Source organism: Mesocricetus auratus, unplaced genomic scaffold, assembly GCF_017639785.1.
Source record: "Mesocricetus auratus isolate SY011 unplaced genomic scaffold, BCM_Maur_2.0 Super-Scaffold_100006, whole genome shotgun sequence".
Classification (NCBI taxonomy): domain Eukaryota; kingdom Metazoa; phylum Chordata; class Mammalia; order Rodentia; family Cricetidae; genus Mesocricetus; species Mesocricetus auratus.
Window position 1 is genome coordinate 104,937,060 of NW_024429190.1, and position 18,520 is coordinate 104,955,579.

An 18,520-nucleotide genomic window follows, 5' to 3' on the forward strand; every position below is an offset into this window, starting at 1 on the left:
TTCATGTTGGGCACCGATACATGGCGTGAGACACCCCCACCTGCTTCGCGGCCTCAGGCTTTGCCAGCTGGGTGCATAGACCCTCACTAGTATCCACAGGAGAGGGGCAGAGTTACGTGTGCTGGTACACACACACACACACACACACACACACACACACACACACACAGCATCTAAGGAGACAACTTTGTGTCCTGTGTGTAGCCTCTGAATCAGCCCTGGGAAGAGCCAAAGGAACCCCAAGCTTTTTTTTCCTGGGAGCCCTGGTCTTGAGGGAGGGGGCTGCCTCTGTGGGGGCCGCTCCGGCTCCTACCACACCCAGAGTCCAGCTCTTACCCCACTGATGTTGTGTATCTGCCAGTGGGTTGTGGGGCTCAGTGTGGCTACTTGCTGTCCGCTTAGCCGGGCCAACTCTTCTTCTGAGAAGGCACCCTGGAGAAAATGGGCCCTGAGGGGAACAGTTGGGGGGCATTGGAACCCAGTGTGACCTACAAAGAACCTGAAGCCTGGGCTCTCCCCACTTGTGTGGGTACGTGGTAAGCAAAGGACCAGGTACTCCAACCCTGCCGGGAAGGGTCCAAGGTCCCAGCCAGAATCCCCTCCGTGACCCAAGCCCTTCCCAGCTGTCCCACCTGACCAGTTCTGGCAGCATCTTTGGCTGTAGCCAGAAGGCCTGGTCCTCAAGGTGCAGCCTGCGGATGGCAGATTCAGAAGGCACCAGGGCTGTGACTCTGCTGTCAGCAGGAAGAGTGACACTTGAATTCTGTGCGGTGAGTGGGGACAGGGAGATGAAGGTGACTCTTGGGAGTGCTAGGCAGCATTCCTCTATCCAGGAAGGCCTTGTAGACGTGAGCCCAATGCCTAGCAAACTGCCCTGTCCGTACCTTGAACCACTGGGTGAAGGCAGAGAAGTGGGCATTTGCCTCTAGTTCCTAAGGGGCAGAAGGAGAAGGAGGAGGAGGAGGAGGGGAAGGGGAAGGGGAGGGAGGAGGAGGAGAAGAGAAGGAGAAGGGGAAGGGGATGGGGAAGGAGGAGGAGGAGGAGGAGGAGGAAGAAGAAGAAGAAGAAGAAGAAGAAGAAGAAGAAGAAGAAGAAGAAGAAGAAGAAGAAGAAGAAGAAGAAGAAGAAGAAGAAGAAGAAGAAGAAGAAGAAGAAAACAAAAACAAAAACACAACTAAGGTCACAGACCTAAGGACAAATTCAAGTCCCCAAGCATCCCCTCCCCACAGGTACATGGGAGGACAAATCAGACACAGGAAGAACAAATCTGTGCACCACTTACCTGCAAGACATCTCCATAGCAAGTGAAGCCGTCACCGCCGAAATGAGGGGGACACGTGCAAACCCGCTGACCTCCCCCAACTGCCTGGCAGGTAGCCTGGTAGGGGTAAGGAAGAGACAGTGAGGGCCCTCCATTTGCCGTCCGGACGACAAGCTGGATACTAGCTGTCCCCATCTTGCCCTCCTTCTGTGTCCCCTTCCCCCTGCCTGTGCAGCCACCACGTCCTTATCTCCGGCTAGCCCGTCTGTGTTCACAAAGCCTGTTCAGCAGGCCTTCTCCCCATCACCACAGAGCGCAGCATATGGGAATTATTCCATCAGTCCTAACTGGCGACTGGGGGGCCAGTGCTATGGAGTGACAAAGGCAACCCCTGGACTGCAGGAGCCTGAGCTTTTTGAAGGCAGGAGGGGGCAAGGCCCGAGGAGTGTCTGGGAAAGGCAGAGACACTGCAGGGTAGGAAGGCTTATGGAAAGTCAAGGGACAGCAAGGAGCTTGGCAGGAACAAGGGATGGGGTGTGGCGGGCTGGGCGGCTCTTGGAGGGCTGGTGGCCTCTCTCCTGCCGCGGGGTGGAGGGGTGGTGACAGGGAATTCAGGAGGAGACGAGTATGAAGGACAGACATGCCCAGCTGCAATCCCCAGGGGCTTGAAGACCTTGTACCTCTTACCAGGCCATGGCAGCCACCATTGCCTACCCGACAGGGGTCAATGGGGCTGCACTGGTAACCATCTCCAGCGAAGCCCAGCTTACACGTGCATCGACTCTGGGGAGGCAAGGGAAAGAGTTTCATCTCGCCAAGGTCCGTCTCTTCCTCTGCTCCCCCAGGAGGTCTGTCCAGACCCCAGACGAGAGCTCTTACTCTCTTGCCCTTGGAGATCTGCACTCTGAAGCCCCGAGGAGAAACCAGCTGTCAGGGTCAGGCCCACCAAGAGACGGTACTGGCTGGAAGCTTCCGTGGGAGACCCAGCACACCCCGCACTCAGAACCCTATCAAGGCCATTGGCTTGAGGTCAGTGTCTGTGGCCAAGGCCAACCCCAGGAAGGGCACTGGAATCCCACTTCCCTCCCTGTTACCCAGTCAAGTGTTCTCAACCACAGAGCCATCTCTCCAGTCCCGCCTTAGATATTGTTTTGAAGCAGGGTCTATGATGTAGCTCTGACTGTTACGGAACTCACTGTGCATACCAAGCTGGCCTCGAACTCACAGAGATCCGCCTGCCTCTGCCTCCCGAGTGCTGGGGTTAAAGGCGTGCGCCACCACTGCCCGGCTTATTCTTAAACACTTGTCAATATGTGGGTTCATGAGGCTCAAAATGCGTTCAGACCCCACAATGAATGTTTGAGACTAGACTGTGAAGTTCCAATCTACAGAGCCGGGGCCTCTGGAGGCAGGGTCTTCACCTACCTGGCTTAGTACCACACTCCCCCAGTCTAAGAGACAGCCTGCCCTATAACAGGTGATTGGCTACCCATGGGGACCCAGGGAGCACATGAGTGACCGATACCAGGGTGCAATACTTCATCCGCATCTGTGGGTCCAGACTCTGAGCTTGGAGCGAATGCTCATGAAGTTAGAGTGGGTGGAGGCAAGCCCCCCCCACCCGCCGCTATCCCTCTGCTCCTCACCTGTCCAGGGCCCACGTAGCTGCAGAGAGCATCCGCGTGGCAGCCACCTCGAGTGTCCAGCCCGCACTCATCAACGGCCACGCAGACGCGGCCATCCCCACTCCAGCCCTTGTGGCAAACGCAGCGGTGGGCGCCCAGGTCTCCGGGGACACATTCAGCCTGTGTGGATCAACTCGAATAAGTCACTCAAGGGTACACCCATGGGTGGAGACCAAGGAGCCCCATTCTGCATCTGGGTGAGAACATCAGAGAAAGGTTATACGGGGAGGGGAGGAGAGAGAGAGAGAGAGAGAGAGAGAGAGAGAGAGAGGGAGGGAGGGAGGGAGGGAGGGAGGGAGGGAGGGAGGGAGGGAGGGAGGAACTAACATTCTCTGAACAGCCACCACGGTCCGGGTGTGAGCAGGGATTTCTGTGTGTGCAGGAGAAGCCATCGCCTTCAAACCCATCAAGGCAGACACACCTGGGGGCAGGGAGGAGAGGAGGCTGGAGAATGAGCAAACCCGACATGTAATTACGGACAGGACACCAAGGACACCAGAGTCCTCCTCACCTGGCCTCACCCTCCTGACTAACGCAGCGAGCGTGCTGGTGGCAGAGCTGGGCCACCCCTCCGCGTCTGCAGTTCCCCAGGGTCTCATTGCAGAAGCGGCCTTGGAAGCCGGGGGCACACGTGCCGCTCTGGCACACTCCCCCACTGCCGGGACGGTTGTCGCACAGACCATGGACGCAGCCACAGTCTATGGGGGAAGAAATGGGAGCAGAGAAATTGGTCAGGGAAAAAAAAAGCGTGCTAGGAGCCAAGACCAGTTTTGCAAAGTATGGGGTCTGGGAGTGGAGCGGCTACAATGGACTTGACTTTGTGTTGTTTGACTCCATATCAAGGTCCCTAAGTCACAGATCGTTCAAACTGAAAGAACAGATGAGCAAGCTATGAGGGAGGTCTTTTTGTTTTTGTTTTGTTTTGTTTTTTTCAAGACAGGGTTTCTATGTGTATCTCTGGCTGTCCTGGAACTCGCTCTGTAGACCAGGCCGGCCTCGAACTCACAGAGATCCGCCTGCCTCTGCCTCCCGAGTGCTGGGATTGAAGGCGTGCGCCACCGTGTTCAGCTTTGAATTTTCAGTCACAACATTGCAGCTACTCTGTCTCTCTAATCCCACTATCAGAAAGTCTCCAATGTGTCTTGCTTAAATCCTGCTCCCGTTAAAGCACAGTTTTCTTCTGGTGAAAAAAGACAACGTCCATTCCTGTTCTCCAACTGGCACCACTCCATGTTGCCACCATTCCTCTTAGGGCCCTGTCCCTTCTGGGGGCCCCTAGTCACCTTTTCTTTTTTTGTTTAGCCACCTTTATTTTGCTTGTTTTATCTGTGGCTTTGGAGGCTGTCCTGGAACTCGCTCTGTAGACCAGGCTGGCCTCAAACCCACAGAGACCCGCCTGCCTCTGCCTCCCGAGTGCTGGGATTAAAGGCATGCGCCACCAACGCCCAGCACCTAGAAGTAAGAGCTTCTCTCTCTCTCTGGGAGGCGGCCTGGGCCAGGAACACTCACCCTCTTGGCACTGCTCGCCGTGCTTGTTTGGGTTGGAGCAGATATGGCAGGCAATACCCTTGTAGTCTGGAAAGCAGAGGCAGGCCCCGTTGCCCTGGACCCCATCGTTGCACTGGAAGGCACAATGGGCATGGTCACCACATCCCCTTCTCCCTGAGCCTCCCTTCCCCGGTGGGCTCTGACCTCCTATTCCCCCGAGACCTCCAAAAATCACTTAGGCTGCCAGACAGCTCCCGAAAGGCACATGGTCCTGGAGGTTTTATGTGTGACCCAGACGTTAACTCCTGAGCTCTGTGTAGGCACTCAGGTGGCTCTGACATCCCAGCGTATCAAAAGCAGAGTACTAAAGAATGCTGGCAGGTCATCTTTTATTGGAAAATAAATGTAAAAACTATCAAAATAATTACTTCTTTAAAAAAAAAGGCTAGGAACTGGCACACATGGTGACACATGCCTTTAATCCCAGCACTCTGGAGGCAGAGGCAGCTTCTATGTGTTTCAGGCCAGCCTGGTCTACAGAGATAGTTCCAGAACTGCCAGGACTATATAGAGAGGCACTATCTCAGAAGATAATTTGTGTGTGTGTGTGTGAGTGCATGTGTGTATGTGTGTGGGCATGTGTGTGTGCATGAGTGTGTGTGCGAGCATATACGTGTGTGTGCGTGTGTATGTGTGTGAGTGTGTGTATGTCTGTGTATGTTTGTGAGTGTGCGCGTGCATGTGTGAGTGTGAGTGTGTGCACACCTGAGTGTGTGTATGTGTGAGTGTGTGTGCGTGAGTGTGTATATGTGAGTGTGTGCGTGAGTGTGTGAGTGTGCACGCGAGTGTGTGAGTGTGTGCACACATGTGTGTGAGGAGTGTGCGCACACATGTGTGAGTGTGAGTGTGTGCACCTGAGTGTGTGTGTATGTGAGTGTGTGTGCGTGAGTGTGTGTGAGTGTGCACGCGAGTGTGTGAGTGTGTGCACGCATGTGTGTGAGGAGTGTGCGCACACATGTGTGAGTGTGAGTGTGAGCACCTGAGTGTGTATATGTGAGTGTGTGTGCGTGAGTGTGTGCACACATGTGTGTGAGTGCGCGCATGTATGTGTGTGTGTGAGTGTGTGTGTGTGTGTGTGCACCTGAATGCAGAGACCCATGGAGGCCGGAAGCACTGGACCCCCTGGAGCTGGAGTTACAGGTGGTTGTGAGCTGCCTGACACAGGTGTGGGTGACCAAACTCAGGTCCTTTTCGAGAACAGTTCTTAACCACTGAGCCATCTCTCTAGACCTGGAAGCAATAATCTCTAATGAAACAGTTTGGTCCAACATCAGTTACTTAGAGTGGGCAAGCTAAGACAAGAGACAGGCAGGCCTGGTTCTGACGCTACCAGCCAGGGAAGATATCCACCTTTGTTACAGCTAGCAGGGTGGGGACTCACGTTGCCTTTGCCATAGCAGGGGTTGGAGAAGCCCCCAGGACACTGTGTGCAGTCAGGCCCAAAAAATCCTTTGCAGCAGCCGCGTTTCTGCAAGAGACAGCACGCGTGAACATCCAGGCCATGCGACCTCTCACACAGATGCTTCAGCTTCCTGGTCTCCTCTCTAGAGCACAGAGATAGGTATGGACTCCCCAGCGGCTCCTCTTTAACCACTAGGACGTGGGACAGGGCTGGGTGTTGTTCAGCCACAACGTGCCTGCCAAGCATTCCAGGCTTTGGGTTCTACTCCTAGCACCGGCACAAAAACAAACAACAAAGCAAAATCCCTTCCAAACCAACTGAAAACAAAAAGGATGCCTGGGAAGGGGAGCCCCTCGGCCCGACTTGGGGACCCCAGACAAAGAGGAAGTGGTCGGATCCCCAGGGGGTACAGGACTTCCCCGGGCTCACTGTGATGGTCTGGTTGCAGGAGTGGGCACAACCCTTCTTCAGCACGTTGAGTCCAGCTGGGTCGTGAATGTAAACACACTCCTTGGGGAAGATATCCTAGGGCCCGCCATACGAGGCCAGTCAGCAGAGCGGTTGCTGGGCTAGTCCTTGTCGGGCAGCCCTGGCCCAATACACCCCCTCTTTGTGGGCTAGGGCATGCTGTTGAGCCTCTAGGTACGGTCCAGTCTCCCTGCCCCTACTCCCCGCCACTGCAACCTGGGTATGGTTGCGGTTGCGATACTGGCGCAAAGGGATCCCTGTGAGGGCCAGGTTAGAGCGCTCACCATTTTCACACTGTTTGGGGGACACATGCTGGCATTCAAGGCTTGGCAGTCCACGCAAGAACCCTGAGAAGAGCAGAGCAAAGCAGAGAGAGAGAGAGAGGGGGGGGGGGGGAAGAAGGTCAGAGACATTCGGCAAAGATCTGAGGTGGGAGAAAGAGCCAACTGTGGCGAGGCCGGGGAAGGTTTGTGAAGAGGGGCCTGTGGAGGTAGATGGACTGCCAGGGCCCCCTTCAAGCAGGGATGGGTTTAGTTATCACCACGCAGGTTCCGATGGAACGAGCCAAGGACACGCATGTCCAACTGCCCCCGGGGCCACAAGGCCCTCCCTCAGCAAGAACCGAATGGCCACTGCAACCGTGCTTTCAGAACTACACGCCAAAAGTAAGCCTTTCCCTCTGAATGGCCCAGTCTCAAACATTCCGTGAGAGTAACACAATAGTGTTTTTCCCTCCTGCCCACATGCGAGGTGTGGTAGTAGGGGGGGGGCGGTCTGGGTGCCAACTGAAGTCGGGGTTCAGGGCAGGGGCCTCACCGGCACAATCTGGTGCTGTTCTTCATCGCAGTGCTTGGGTAGGACGGGCAGGATGGTGGGGGGCAGCAGGATGCCCTCCAGCATGTGGATCACACCGTTGGCAGCCGGCACGTCCACTCTCCGCACAGGGACGCCCTCAGGCCCCAGCAGGATACGTCCCTGCAGCATAGACCCCACCACGAGCCGTCCCCAGCTGGCCCTTGCTGCTGTCTCTGTCTGTCTGCTGTGGCTTTACCTCACACTTGTGGGGCCTGTGCCCATTTTCCTAGCCCAGCTGGGGTCTTGACCAGTGTCCTGCCCGTGGTATTTGGAGCACACCGGCAGGCATGGAAAAGGGGCCGGCAGCTCCTGCCCTGACCCAGGTGCCCAACTGCCCGCAGGTCTCACCTCCTCAGAGATATTCACAGCCAGGACCTGGTTGGCCATGGTGAGGACACGTCCCTTAGAGATGAGCTTCTCGACTGTCAGCTGGGGCAGGACACAGTGGTTTTAGGCTAGGCACTGGTCACACCTTGTCCAGGTGATACACAGTGACTCTTTGAGTCCTCAGAAAATGGAGAAGGGACGATGAGGGCCCTGGGATCCCCAGAAAGATCAAAACCCTGCAGTAGTCCCTGGAACAGGGAACTCCATGAAGGAGGAGTCCCTCTCACCTGGCCACGGTTATAGATGTGGTGTCGTACCAGCTCCTGAAGCTTGGAAAGGCCCTGAGGGGAAGAGTTGATTGCTGGAGGCTGGTGGGGGCTGGGGGAGCTCTGGCAACCCCAGCCCACAGCCCCATCTCCCCACAGAGCTTACTGATGTAAAAAGGTAAATCAGACGGCCATCTCGGAGGCTGTCCACAGCTTCGTTGCTCGGAGCAAAGACTGTAAAGGGCCCAGGCCCATCCAAGATGGACGGCAGCCCACAGTTCTGAAAGGGTAGACAGAGCCTTGCCTCAGAGCCCTGCCTGGCTCCTGACACTGCCAGCCAGCAGGGTGCTCCCACTGCTTAAGTGGGAGGCAGGAGCGACGCATTGGTCCACGCCCCCATAAAGTCCCGGGATTGTGACAGATGGGCAGATTCTGGGGCAGAGAGCCGGTCTGGGAGCCCAGCTAGGTAGAACTGCCTAACCCAAGCTCACCTCCAGGATAGTCTCAAACCGCGTGAAGGCCTCTGTGGAAGCGAGGGTCTGGCTGATAGTTTTCTGCGGGTGTAAGGACCACAGGACAGGAGATGAGGCTGCTTCCGCCCCAGGAGGGGGAGCCCAGCTTCCACAAGCCGGAGCGACCTCTTGCTTGGACTTTAAACACCAAGGAATCTGCCCCCTACTGCCCAGGTAGAGAAGAGCTTGCTGGCTCACCTCGGGGTCCCCCGGGAGTGGAGGTGGAAGCTGCCTCCGTAGGGCAGTGATTGTATGGAACACTCCGTTGGCTGCTATGTAGTTGGCCTTTTGGATGGTGAATGTCTGTTGGGGCTGGTCCTCATACTTATAGGTGTATCTCTGACGGGACAGACCACAGGACTGCGTCCCATATGCCAGCCCTCCGTCCTGCAGCTCCTTCCCGCTGCTGGCACACATTTGCCCCAACTGTGCCATCCACCTTGCCAGTTCCCTGGAGGTCCCTGCCATACCAAGCGGCTGGAGGTGATGGTGATCTCCTGGCCAGCAAGCGTCCACCACTTGCGCGTACTCAAGGTCCCCACATCCTCCAGGATGTGCTCCCCCGCGACGATGTGCTGTCTGCACAGCTGCTGAGCAAGGGTCGTCTGCAGATGCGGGGGGGGGGGAGAGGGAGTGGGGTTAACCCAGACAGCCTGACCCTCTGCAACCCTCCCCCTCTCCCTTCTGCAACCCTCCCCTTCCCCCTCTGCAACCCTCCCCCTCTGCAACCCTCCCCCCCCCCCCCCGCCTGTGTCACAGAACGGACAAGACATCCTGCAGGCCTCTGTTTTCAGAGTTTGAATGAGACTGTCTCAAAGGGAAGAACATTACATATGGGGAGACCTTGGCCTGCTCTCAAGGGGGAAAGGGCTCACATTCATGGTACTGGAGGGCACAGAGGAGGCGGGGAAGACAGATGGCACCAGCACAGTAAATGGGCCCGACGTGGTAAGGATCTCCTGGCAGCCCTTCTCTGTTAGCGGGGGAGGAGAGAGGTAATGTCATGGGTCTGGATGTGGAGCACGGGAAGAGGACACGAGTGTTGGAACCAATTCCCACCTCCGTCCCGGCCCTCACCCAGTTTCTTGGACAAAGAAACAAAGAGTCCATTCTGGGGCTAGCCCCTCCCCGCCTCCCTCCCAGCTCTGTGGGTCTTGCGGGGGGGGGGGGAGGTAGGGGGAAGTCGAGGGGGCACACACCCAGCATGGAGATGGCCGCTCTTAGCTTCAGGAACACCAGGCCCATCTGATTGGCCCTCTGAATCTCGTGGAGCAGGTGTCCGTAGCAGGCACGACCATCCCCCACCTCCCCATCCTTGCACACACAGCTGGAGATCCAGAGAAAACCGGTCAGAGTTCCAGGGTGGGCCATCCCCCTGACCCTCCCCCCAAGCCCTCCCTGCCGGGACCCGAGCAGAGGGAACACAGCACAGTACACTGCCCACCCCGCCCTCCCTGCTCCGTGTCCATTCCCCTTGGCCCCTGTGCCCACCTGGTCTTTCCATCGGGGGTCACCTGACAGGTAGCTGATTTGTCACAGGAATGTGGTTTGCAAAGGGCGTAGCATCCCTCAGAAGGGTTGTTGTTGATGCTGACCAGACCCGGCTGGCACGCACAGCCAGCCTGGGCAAACGGCAGGGCCAGGGAGGGACGGCACATCCACCAGTGAGAACTCAGGAAGACTACTGGCATATGGTTCCCTCGCGCAGCCCAGCCACCCATCCTCAAAGACCGGGGTGGGCACTGTCCCCGCATGGTGCAGGTGGGCCATCTGGGGTGACTTGCTCTGCGTTCCGCAGCTGGAGCGGGTGAGCGGCTTGGGAAGCGGGTGTCCTAGCTCACCTTGCCTGGACCCTTGTACAGACAGATGGTGGAGTTGCTGGGGCAGTCCCCAAAGTTGGTGATGCACGGGTCTTGGGGCAGACACACTTTCCCATCGCCGTGGTAACTTTCTGGGCAGTCGCACTGAGCCTGCAGCTTGGGATTCGCTGAACATCGGGCCAGTGGGGAGCAAGGAGACGGCTTACAGGGGTCACGAGCTGCCAGGACAGAGAGAGCCCGAGTGAGGGAGTGCCAGGAGCCCTCTCTCCCCGTCATCGTTTCCACCAGAGTGGCCATAGGCCCTCTGCCTCTTAGGAACAGCTTCCTCTCTGTGCAAGTGGCCAGACTGCAGTGCCCCCCCCCCCGCCCCCACTGTGCTCTCCAAGTTGGAGTCCCCTGCCTCCAGGCCACAGGCTTACCAAGACAAGCATTGTCCTGCTGAGTGTATCCGGGCAGGCACTTGCAGGCAGGGTCCTCTGCAGAGCACTGGGAATTCTGGGGGCATTTCAGGGCCTGGCAGACTGGAAGCTCTGAGCGAGAGAAAAATCACAGCGACAGCCCAACCTCAGGTTGGGGAGGAGCACGAAGCCGCTTGTTCTGCCTGCTGTGCGTGACTCCAAGCAGCTGCCTCTCACCTCTCTGAGCCTCCAGACGTTGAAGTCTGGAATGACACTCCCAGTCCCCTAACAGGCTGCAGGCCGAGGAGGTCCTGCTTCATTCAACCCAGACGCTTATCTGTCACCCAGTTGTCCTCCCTCCCCTGCTCTGGCCACAAAGAACCTGCTGTCCTAGGCAGCACTGCTCACCTTGGTCACAGCGGGGGCCAGTGTACCCAGCAAAACACAGGCAGCTCCCATCCCCTTCGGGCCCATGGCTGCACAAGCCGTGCACACAGCTGCACACTGAGGGAGACACGCAGGCGCCGCCTCTCACCGGGGTGCCCACAGGACAGCGCCTTCCCGTCCTCTGTGCACTTAGAATGTAGGGGGTAACAACCTGGGGGAGCCCAGAGCTGCCCCGTGCGCGCGCGCGCGCGAACGCAGCAGAAGGGGGAAGGCCAGAGAGACCCAGATGAAAAGAGGTGGGGCATCATCGTGGAGGGCTTCTTGGAGGAGGCCTCTGAGCCTCAGGGCAGAAGGAAGCAGGGCCAACATTCCAGGAGGCTGAGCAGGTAGGAGGGGTCACAGGTAGAGGGGACTGAACCGGCAAGCTTACCTGATTGGCAGTCGGGCCCAAATCTGCGGGGGTCACGGCACTCCTGGCAGGCTGAGCCGCTGAAGTTCCCCTGTGAGCGCACTCAGTCGGTGGAGCGCCCCCCAACATGCGCCCGCCTCGCCCGGACCCCGACCCTTACTTACCTGACACACACAGGTTCCATTTCCAGCTATGCCATCCAGGCAGGTCCCGCGGCCATTACACGGTGTCTCGGCACCTCCAGGGCACTCTGTGGACACCCAAGGACTCAGCTCTCCTCCCAGAGTGCTCCCCTTGCCTTGGCTCCGTCCTCCCCCCCCTCCAGGGTAGCCAGGGCTAGAGACCCATGCCCTGGTGGCTCTCGATGAGCAGTCACAAGGTTGAGAGCCGCTTAGGTGTCCCTCAGACGGGGGAGCTGGGACTGGGGCGCATTGGGGTTGGAGCAGAGCCGGCGGCTTTCTCTTCCTCCGTACCGTAGCACTGGGAACCCCAGTAGCCGGGGCAGCAAGCCTTCTGCACCATATCCTTCCAACACTCCTGGCTACAGCCACCGAAGGACACCACAGAGTCCCTCAGCTGCACCTCATAGCTAGGAGAGAGGGCGGGGGCAGGTGGTGAGGCGTGGGCACCTGTGGCCCTCACTCCCACCCTCCTCACGCCGAATTCCAGGAGGTGTATCCCACCCACCTCTCTCTTCCTTCTCTTCCGCGTATCCCAGGGCCGAGCACAGGGCCCAGCACACAGTAGGTGCCCAGTAAACACCCCCACCACCACCCTCCACCCCGGGATTTTGTTTGCTCCCACCTGGAGGTCCGTGAGGTTCCTCCGGGTCCCCCTGCCACCCTCCTGAAAGTGGGAAGGAAGAAGCGGGCGGGCCCATACCGACAGTCCCTGAGTATCTTCTCTGGGTAACTCCGAAACCAGCCTAAGGGACATGACCGCTTCTTGATGGCCGCGCATGCCGTGCAGGGTGAGTGGGTGACAAACTTGGTCTTTACGTCGCAGCGTTTAGACCGCACCTGGGCCACGGGCAGAATTCACAGTGAGGGGCCCAGCCCTGCGGCCTCTGCGCTGTCTGCAGCAAGGCCACGGTTTCCCCTCCTGTTCAGCGGGAAGGGGCAAGGCCCCGGAAGGTCCTGAGAGGCCCCCCCTGTGAGCAGTTGCTGATGCCACATCCTGTCCCCATGCCCACCGCCAAAAGCCTTCAAGACTTTGTCTTCCTACAGGAGAATCACCATCTAAGGCCAGGAGATTGAAGTCCAGGCGGCCCTTCTTCTCCGACCTAGCATAGGGTGGAAAGCAGGGCTGGAGCCCAGATTCTTTGCATGGAGCTTCTTGTCGTTTTTTTGTTTTTTGTTTTTTTTTGTTTTTGTTTTTGGCCCCAAATAAACACACAACAAGCCCCAGCTGTTTGTAAGCACAGTGATTTCAGCTGGGGTGTTGTGGCACACGCCTTTAGCACCAGCATTCAGGAGGCAGAGGCAGGCGGATATCTGTGAGTTTGAGGCCAGCATGGTCTACAGAGTGAGTTCCCGGTCAACCAAAGCTACACAGAGAAACCCTGTCTCAAAAAAAAAAAACCCCAAAATAAATAAACAAATATTAACACAAACAGACCCCCCTGGTAGAATACTTAAGGAGCATTTTAGCTCACAATTCCAGGTTATAGTCTGTCATTGCAGGGGAGTCAAGGCAGCAGGACCCGTATCTACAATCTTATAAGCAGAGGGAAGCGTACTTCTCAGTGCTCAGAAACCCCTGTGTAGGGAATGGCGCCACCCGCAGTGGGCCGGGTCTTCCCACATCGGCTGATAATCAACGCCACCTTCCACAAACACACACACACACACACACACACACACACACACAGGCCGACCTGGTCTAGACACTCCTTCATTAAGACCCCCTTCCCAGCTGGGCGTTGGTGGCGCATGCCTTTAATCCCAGCACTCGGGAGGCAGAGGCAGGCGGATTTTTGTGAGTTCGAGGCCAGCCTGGTCTACAAGAGCTAGTTCCAGGACAGCCTCCAAAGCCACAGAGAAACCCTGTCTCGAAAAACCAAAAAAAAAAAAAAAAAAAAGACCCCCTTCCCAGGTGAGCCTAGGTTGTGTCAAGTCGACAGCAAACTACTCCCTAGACCTGGACCTGAGGTTTGTAAGAGAGTTGGCCAGGGTCAGTGCTCTGACTGAGGGGGGCAGCAGAATCAAGGCTGGGATTGGGAAAGAGCAAATGACCCCGTGTGGTGACATTCAGGGTAGTCTGAAAGAAGGAGGGAGAGTGGCCAGAGGCCAGGCTGGCAACAGCAGTCTAAGCTTGGGTAAGGCAGAACTGTGTGTGGCCTCAGGACTCAGCTAATAAATTGTTTGTTGTTGTCTTTAGGTACTTATTTATCTGTTTATTTGTTGCTTTTGGTTTGTTTGTTTGTTTTTATTTTGAGATAGGGTTTCTCTGTGTAGCTCTGGCTGTCCCACAACTCACTCAGTAGACCAGGCTGGACTAGAACTCACAGAGATCCTCCTGCCTCTGTCACTCCGAGTGCAGGGATTAGAGGCGTGAGCCACCACTGCCCAGTAAATTTATTTTATTTCTTTTTTTTAAAAGAGCTTTCATATATGTTTCTACGGCATGTCTCGTGCCGACCCCCGGGCTGGCTTTGAACCTCTGGCCACCTCTCCTACCCCCGCCTGTCACAAGTGTGAGCCACCACACTTGCGAGTCCCAGGATGGGGGCTGAGAGCATCACTTTGAGGGAGGCTGGGGAAACAGATTAGCATGCTGGTGGGGGTGGAGGGCCTGAAGAGGTCCTGCCCACCACCGCCTACATCCTGTAGTTCCAGGCAGTGGCCTGAGACAGCCCTGAGCAGTCCTCCCCTGGGGACCACCTTAGGGTCAGAAAGAAGCCATAGTGCTGCCCCCTGGAAGGTGGACTGAGCTTCTAGTAGTTAGTAATGGGGCTGAGAAGAGGTGCACTCTGATGGGGAAGACAAAGGGCTTAGAGAAGCCACGGGTTCTTGAAAATGCTGACCACGCAGTACTCCAAAGGGGGGGTACGCCAAGAACACCCCTCCCCTAAAATTAGTTACAGATGAGTGGCTTCCCAAAACCAGGGAAAAGGAGAAAACACTTCCGGGGGGGCGGCGGGGGGTGGTGGGGGAGCACGAAGCCCCAGCTTCTCTCCCCGCTGCTGTGATTTGGTGTTTTCTGCTCACACTCCGCGGTCTACCAAGAGGGAAGTTACTCAGCACAACCTCAGATCTGCCGGTTTGGGTCCTGACGTTTACGTTTGGAGATTCCCCATTCCAAAGCTCTGTCTCTGCAGAACCAGGGCACATCTGACTCAGACTCGGGTTCAGGGCTGCGCTGCTGGCTACAGTGGCCTCCCCTGAAACAACTTGCTGAGGCAGGCAGGGGTGGAAAGTACAGTCACCACTGCGGTGGGGACCCCAGGATGTTTGGCCAGGCTTGGGTAATGCTCAGGGTGAGTTGAAAGCTGTCACTCAGCGGGAGAGGGAGGGAGGGAGGGAGGGAGGGCCGGGAGGAAGCTGGAGCTCCGGGAGCCCGTGTGAAGTGGCGATGGATGGATAAGCCAACTGCCAAGTCAGCGCCTCTCCAGGGACCACGCCCTAGACAGGCACGCAAACCGTTTCTGCCCACCATTGACGCCAGATGGAGCCCACATTCCTGCTGGTGATCCTGCTGGTGGGATGAGCCTGGACTGCAGCTGAATCAGGGGTCTGCTTTCTGGGGGCACCTTGGGACCTGATAAAGCGCTCAAGGTTCAGGGTTGAGTCTGCTTCCTATGCAGGGAAAGCCGAGGAGGCATGAAGTATTTTTTGTTGTTGTTGTTGTTGCTGTTTTTGTTTTTGTTTTGAGACAGGGTTTCTCTGTGGCTTTGGAGGCTGTCCTGGAACTCGCTCTTGTAGACCAGGCTGGTCTCCAACTCACAGAGATCCGCCTGCCTCTGCCTCCCGAGTGCTGGGATTAAAGGCGTGCGCCACCAACGCCCGGCAAGACATGAATTATTAAGGCCAGTAGCGAGGTAAAAGAAATTCCTCCAAGGTCCCGGGGAGTCTCTAGGTTGACCGTCTGGAAGCTAAACCCCCAAAGCAGGAAGGGCCCTGGAACTGCCTCCCCTTATCTGACAGAACTGGGGGCTTGGCCTTTGTGCCTTGGCTGTGGATCCCAGGCATATGCTCAACACCAAGTAGTCACTGGGCAGAAGGCTTCCAGGTGGGAACATGCTAAGACCCACCCTCAGAGAGCCCTTGGCGCCTCCACTGCCCAAGACTGCTGTGCCAAGTCCTGCTGCCACCTTTGTTGGCTGTGTGACTCAGGGATGCCCTTTCCCCATTCCTGAGAGGGAAGCAAGGACAGCATTGCTACCCACAAGGACCTCAGAAATTCTCCTTTGAAACAGGCTGGCTGGACCCCATACCCAGAATTACAGACTTACAAATATTCAGATCTACACCAGGCCTCTGACACGAAAACAAAACCCAAAAACCCTCCAAGCTGAGGAGCTGTCCTTACTGACCTCTGTCCTCACAGCCCAGAACACAGGTGGCAAGGCGATTTCCAACTCCACACGACCCAAGAGCTGCTGGTTTTTCCACCATCAAGCCCACCCCAGTGTTCCACCTGCCACACCCAGCCCTGACCTGGTCCTGAAATCAGCCCCCTGCCTCCCTGCCTCCCCCTGGGACCATAGGGAATATAAAGACAAAGCCCCGTTGTGGCTACCTGTGGCAGATCTCCTCCCTACCTCGGAACTTCTGGAGCTGCTCAAGAAGCAGTCCAACTTGGTCTCCCAAGGGAAGCTCTCTTCCCCAGCCACAGTTTCAAAACTCAGTCTCCATTCTCAGGGTGTGGAGTTCTCCCCCAAACCCAGGCAGCAGCCCCTTTACTATGGGCTGGGGGAGGGGGGGAGACTCAGGGACAGGCAGCCTGGCACTCTTGTCCTCAGGGGCTGTGCTACAATCGTCCAGTGCATACGCATGGGGAATCACGGGGAGTCGTGAGCCTGAGCTGTAATCACAGGCTGTGGTCTAGACTGTGGCTCCAGCAGGGAACAGCTTGTTGCCGTCCTGTGTGGGCCTTGGATTCCCAGTAAGAGAACAGAACAAGCTGGCCAGAGGTCGGAAGGACCCTTGAAAGGGCCATGCCCAGGGCTGGCTAGGGGGCAGGTCCAAGACTTAAGACAGGCTCAGTGCTGGCCACAGGCACACACATGGCCAGGTTCTGAACGAGTCTCTCCATTTATTTATAGTTCCCAGAGGATGGGGAGTGATCGTATCTAAAAACCCCCCCAGGTAAGGACGGCATAGGCATAGAGGACGGCCTCAGTTTGGGAGGGGAGCCCAGGAGGATGGGGCTGGCTTTGTCCCTGCTCTCTCACAGGCTGGGGGAACCCAGGATGGCTGCTCACACACAGTACACAAACCAGCGAGCCAAGACATAGTCAGAGGAGCTCAAGCTGCTGGAGCCTTGAACTTCAGGTAGAACAGCCACAGGCTTCAGCCTAGGGAGGTGGGACAAGAAGCCTGGGTTCCTGGGCTCTCATGAACGTCAGACAAGTACCATCCGATTTGATATCCTTCACTGACCCGTCCAGACACCAGCTTTGCACGGTCCCTCCCTGTCCCCCCGAGGCTCACCTTCTGCCCTCTGATGAAACCGGAGCCCGCCAGGCAGAAGACCAGGGCGCAGAGCAAAAGAAGGATCCGGGGCTCTGCCATGGCTGGCAGCTGCGCTGTCCAAGAGGGAAATCGTATGGAGACAGAGGTTGCAGTGGCAGGCAGTGAGTGAGCTCCGAGAGGCAGGCATGAGGAAGCAGGCAGGACAGGGTGGGTGAGCAGGCTCTTTAAAGCTATCGTCAGCTCACCCCCCACAGGAACCCACCAGGATTTCCTCCTGCGTATCAGCAGCCTGCAGGCGGAAGGGAAGACGCTGGCCACTGACCCCCGCATGGACAACCTGGGCCCAGCTCAGGCCTTCCTGGCCTGGGATGCCGTCCCCTGGCATCGTAGTCTGGAGGGCAAAGCCACCCACCATCAGCCACCACCTGCCTAGGGTGTGTGTGTGTGTGTGTGTGTGTGTGTGTGTGTGTGTGTGTGTGTGTGTGTGTGTTGGGTGGGGGGAAGATTCTGAAGTGAATTAAAACACAAACAACTTTCCTGCATCCATCTAGCCTGTGTTTCATTCAGAGGCTTTGGGGTTCTGGTGGCTGGCTAGGAGGTAGCTGGGCAGCCCCCACCCCATGTCATCGGGCTGGCTGCCCTTGGGCCAGCTGCCCTCAGTCTTTCCCTCCAACGCCGCCGGTAGAGGTGGGAGTGTTAGCGCCATGCTAGCCCCTCAGATGGCTCTTCCCTCACCAGCCTGCCCCATTCTTGATCCTCATGGCCCTGCTGAGCTCACTTCTGCTCTGCAGCCGTAGCCCAGGTCCTTCCCGCTGCCTGCTACACGTCAGTCCTTTCTACGCCTGGGGTGGGCATCTGGGATGTCCCCAGAAATCACTGGTGACTGGGGACAGTGCCACGGCTCCACGGCCTGAGGGATTCCCTTATCTCTTAGGGATAGCTAGCTACTCGACTCGGGCAAAACCCGGATTCATGGGTTCAGAGCAGAAAAGAATGTCAGGAGTGGCCAGTGTGGAAACAGAACTGAGATCTTATTTGAAAAAAAAAATCGTGTGAAATATTCAAAGCACATCCAAGAGTCACATTTAATAAAAGACTTAGGGGTTTTTGTTGTTGTTTTTTTCCAAGACAGGGTTTCTCTGGGTAGCGCTGGCTGTCCTGGAACTTGCTCGGTAGACCAGGCTGGCCTCAAACTCACAGACATCCCACCTGCCTTTGCCTCCTGAGTGCTGGGATTAAAGGCATGCACCACCAACCCTTGGCTTTAGTTTTTAGCTTTTATGTGTACAGGGCTCTAACTGGACTTTTTCCTTCCCACATTTCCATAAAATTTCCCTTTCTAGTCCGCCTCTTGGCCAACTAGGGCTTTTCTCTTAAAGCTCCCATGTGCCTGCTGTTTCCAGGCTGGTGTGGAAGCCACTGGTCTGGACTAAAATCTCTTGCTGGGCCCAGCAGACCAGACACATGGCTCTCAATTGCAGCACGGGGCTTTCATCATGGTAACGGGCTGTCTCATCACCTGCCAGCTAAGCCTGACTTAAATGTT

At 56.8% G+C, this 18,520-nt stretch overlaps 1 protein-coding gene across 1 annotated transcript in view; it reads right to left on the minus strand.

Moving 5' to 3' along the window:
* Positions 1-17,183, minus strand: part of Stab1 (stabilin 1) — a 29,168-nt gene extending 11,985 nt beyond the window's left edge. Inside the window, exons 1-30 of the mRNA XM_040747844.1 lie at positions 16,993-17,183; positions 12,221-12,357; positions 11,812-11,927; positions 11,503-11,588; positions 11,360-11,429; positions 10,951-11,046; positions 10,564-10,674; positions 10,166-10,362; positions 9,816-9,946; positions 9,524-9,651; positions 9,200-9,297; positions 8,795-8,929; positions 8,523-8,663; positions 8,304-8,366; positions 7,979-8,092; positions 7,834-7,887; positions 7,568-7,648; positions 7,181-7,339; positions 6,649-6,711; positions 6,326-6,421; positions 5,876-5,962; positions 4,456-4,567; positions 3,458-3,644; positions 3,274-3,367; positions 2,908-3,066; positions 1,949-2,044; positions 1,283-1,378; positions 885-932; positions 633-763; positions 337-448 (exon numbers count right to left, since the gene is read on the minus strand). Of these exons, the coding sequence (XP_040603778.1) occupies positions 337-448; positions 633-763; positions 885-932; positions 1,283-1,378; positions 1,949-2,044; positions 2,908-3,066; positions 3,274-3,367; positions 3,458-3,644; positions 4,456-4,567; positions 5,876-5,962; positions 6,326-6,421; positions 6,649-6,711; positions 7,181-7,339; positions 7,568-7,648; positions 7,834-7,887; positions 7,979-8,092; positions 8,304-8,366; positions 8,523-8,663; positions 8,795-8,929; positions 9,200-9,297; positions 9,524-9,651; positions 9,816-9,946; positions 10,166-10,362; positions 10,564-10,674; positions 10,951-11,046; positions 11,360-11,429; positions 11,503-11,588; positions 11,812-11,927; positions 12,221-12,357; positions 16,993-17,073 (3,279 nt within the window). The 5' untranslated portion in view covers positions 17,074-17,183. The remainder of the gene's footprint in view (positions 1-336; positions 449-632; positions 764-884; positions 933-1,282; positions 1,379-1,948; positions 2,045-2,907; positions 3,067-3,273; positions 3,368-3,457; positions 3,645-4,455; positions 4,568-5,875; positions 5,963-6,325; positions 6,422-6,648; positions 6,712-7,180; positions 7,340-7,567; positions 7,649-7,833; positions 7,888-7,978; positions 8,093-8,303; positions 8,367-8,522; positions 8,664-8,794; positions 8,930-9,199; positions 9,298-9,523; positions 9,652-9,815; positions 9,947-10,165; positions 10,363-10,563; positions 10,675-10,950; positions 11,047-11,359; positions 11,430-11,502; positions 11,589-11,811; positions 11,928-12,220; positions 12,358-16,992) is intronic.
* Positions 17,184-18,520: the final 1,337 nt, after the last annotated feature.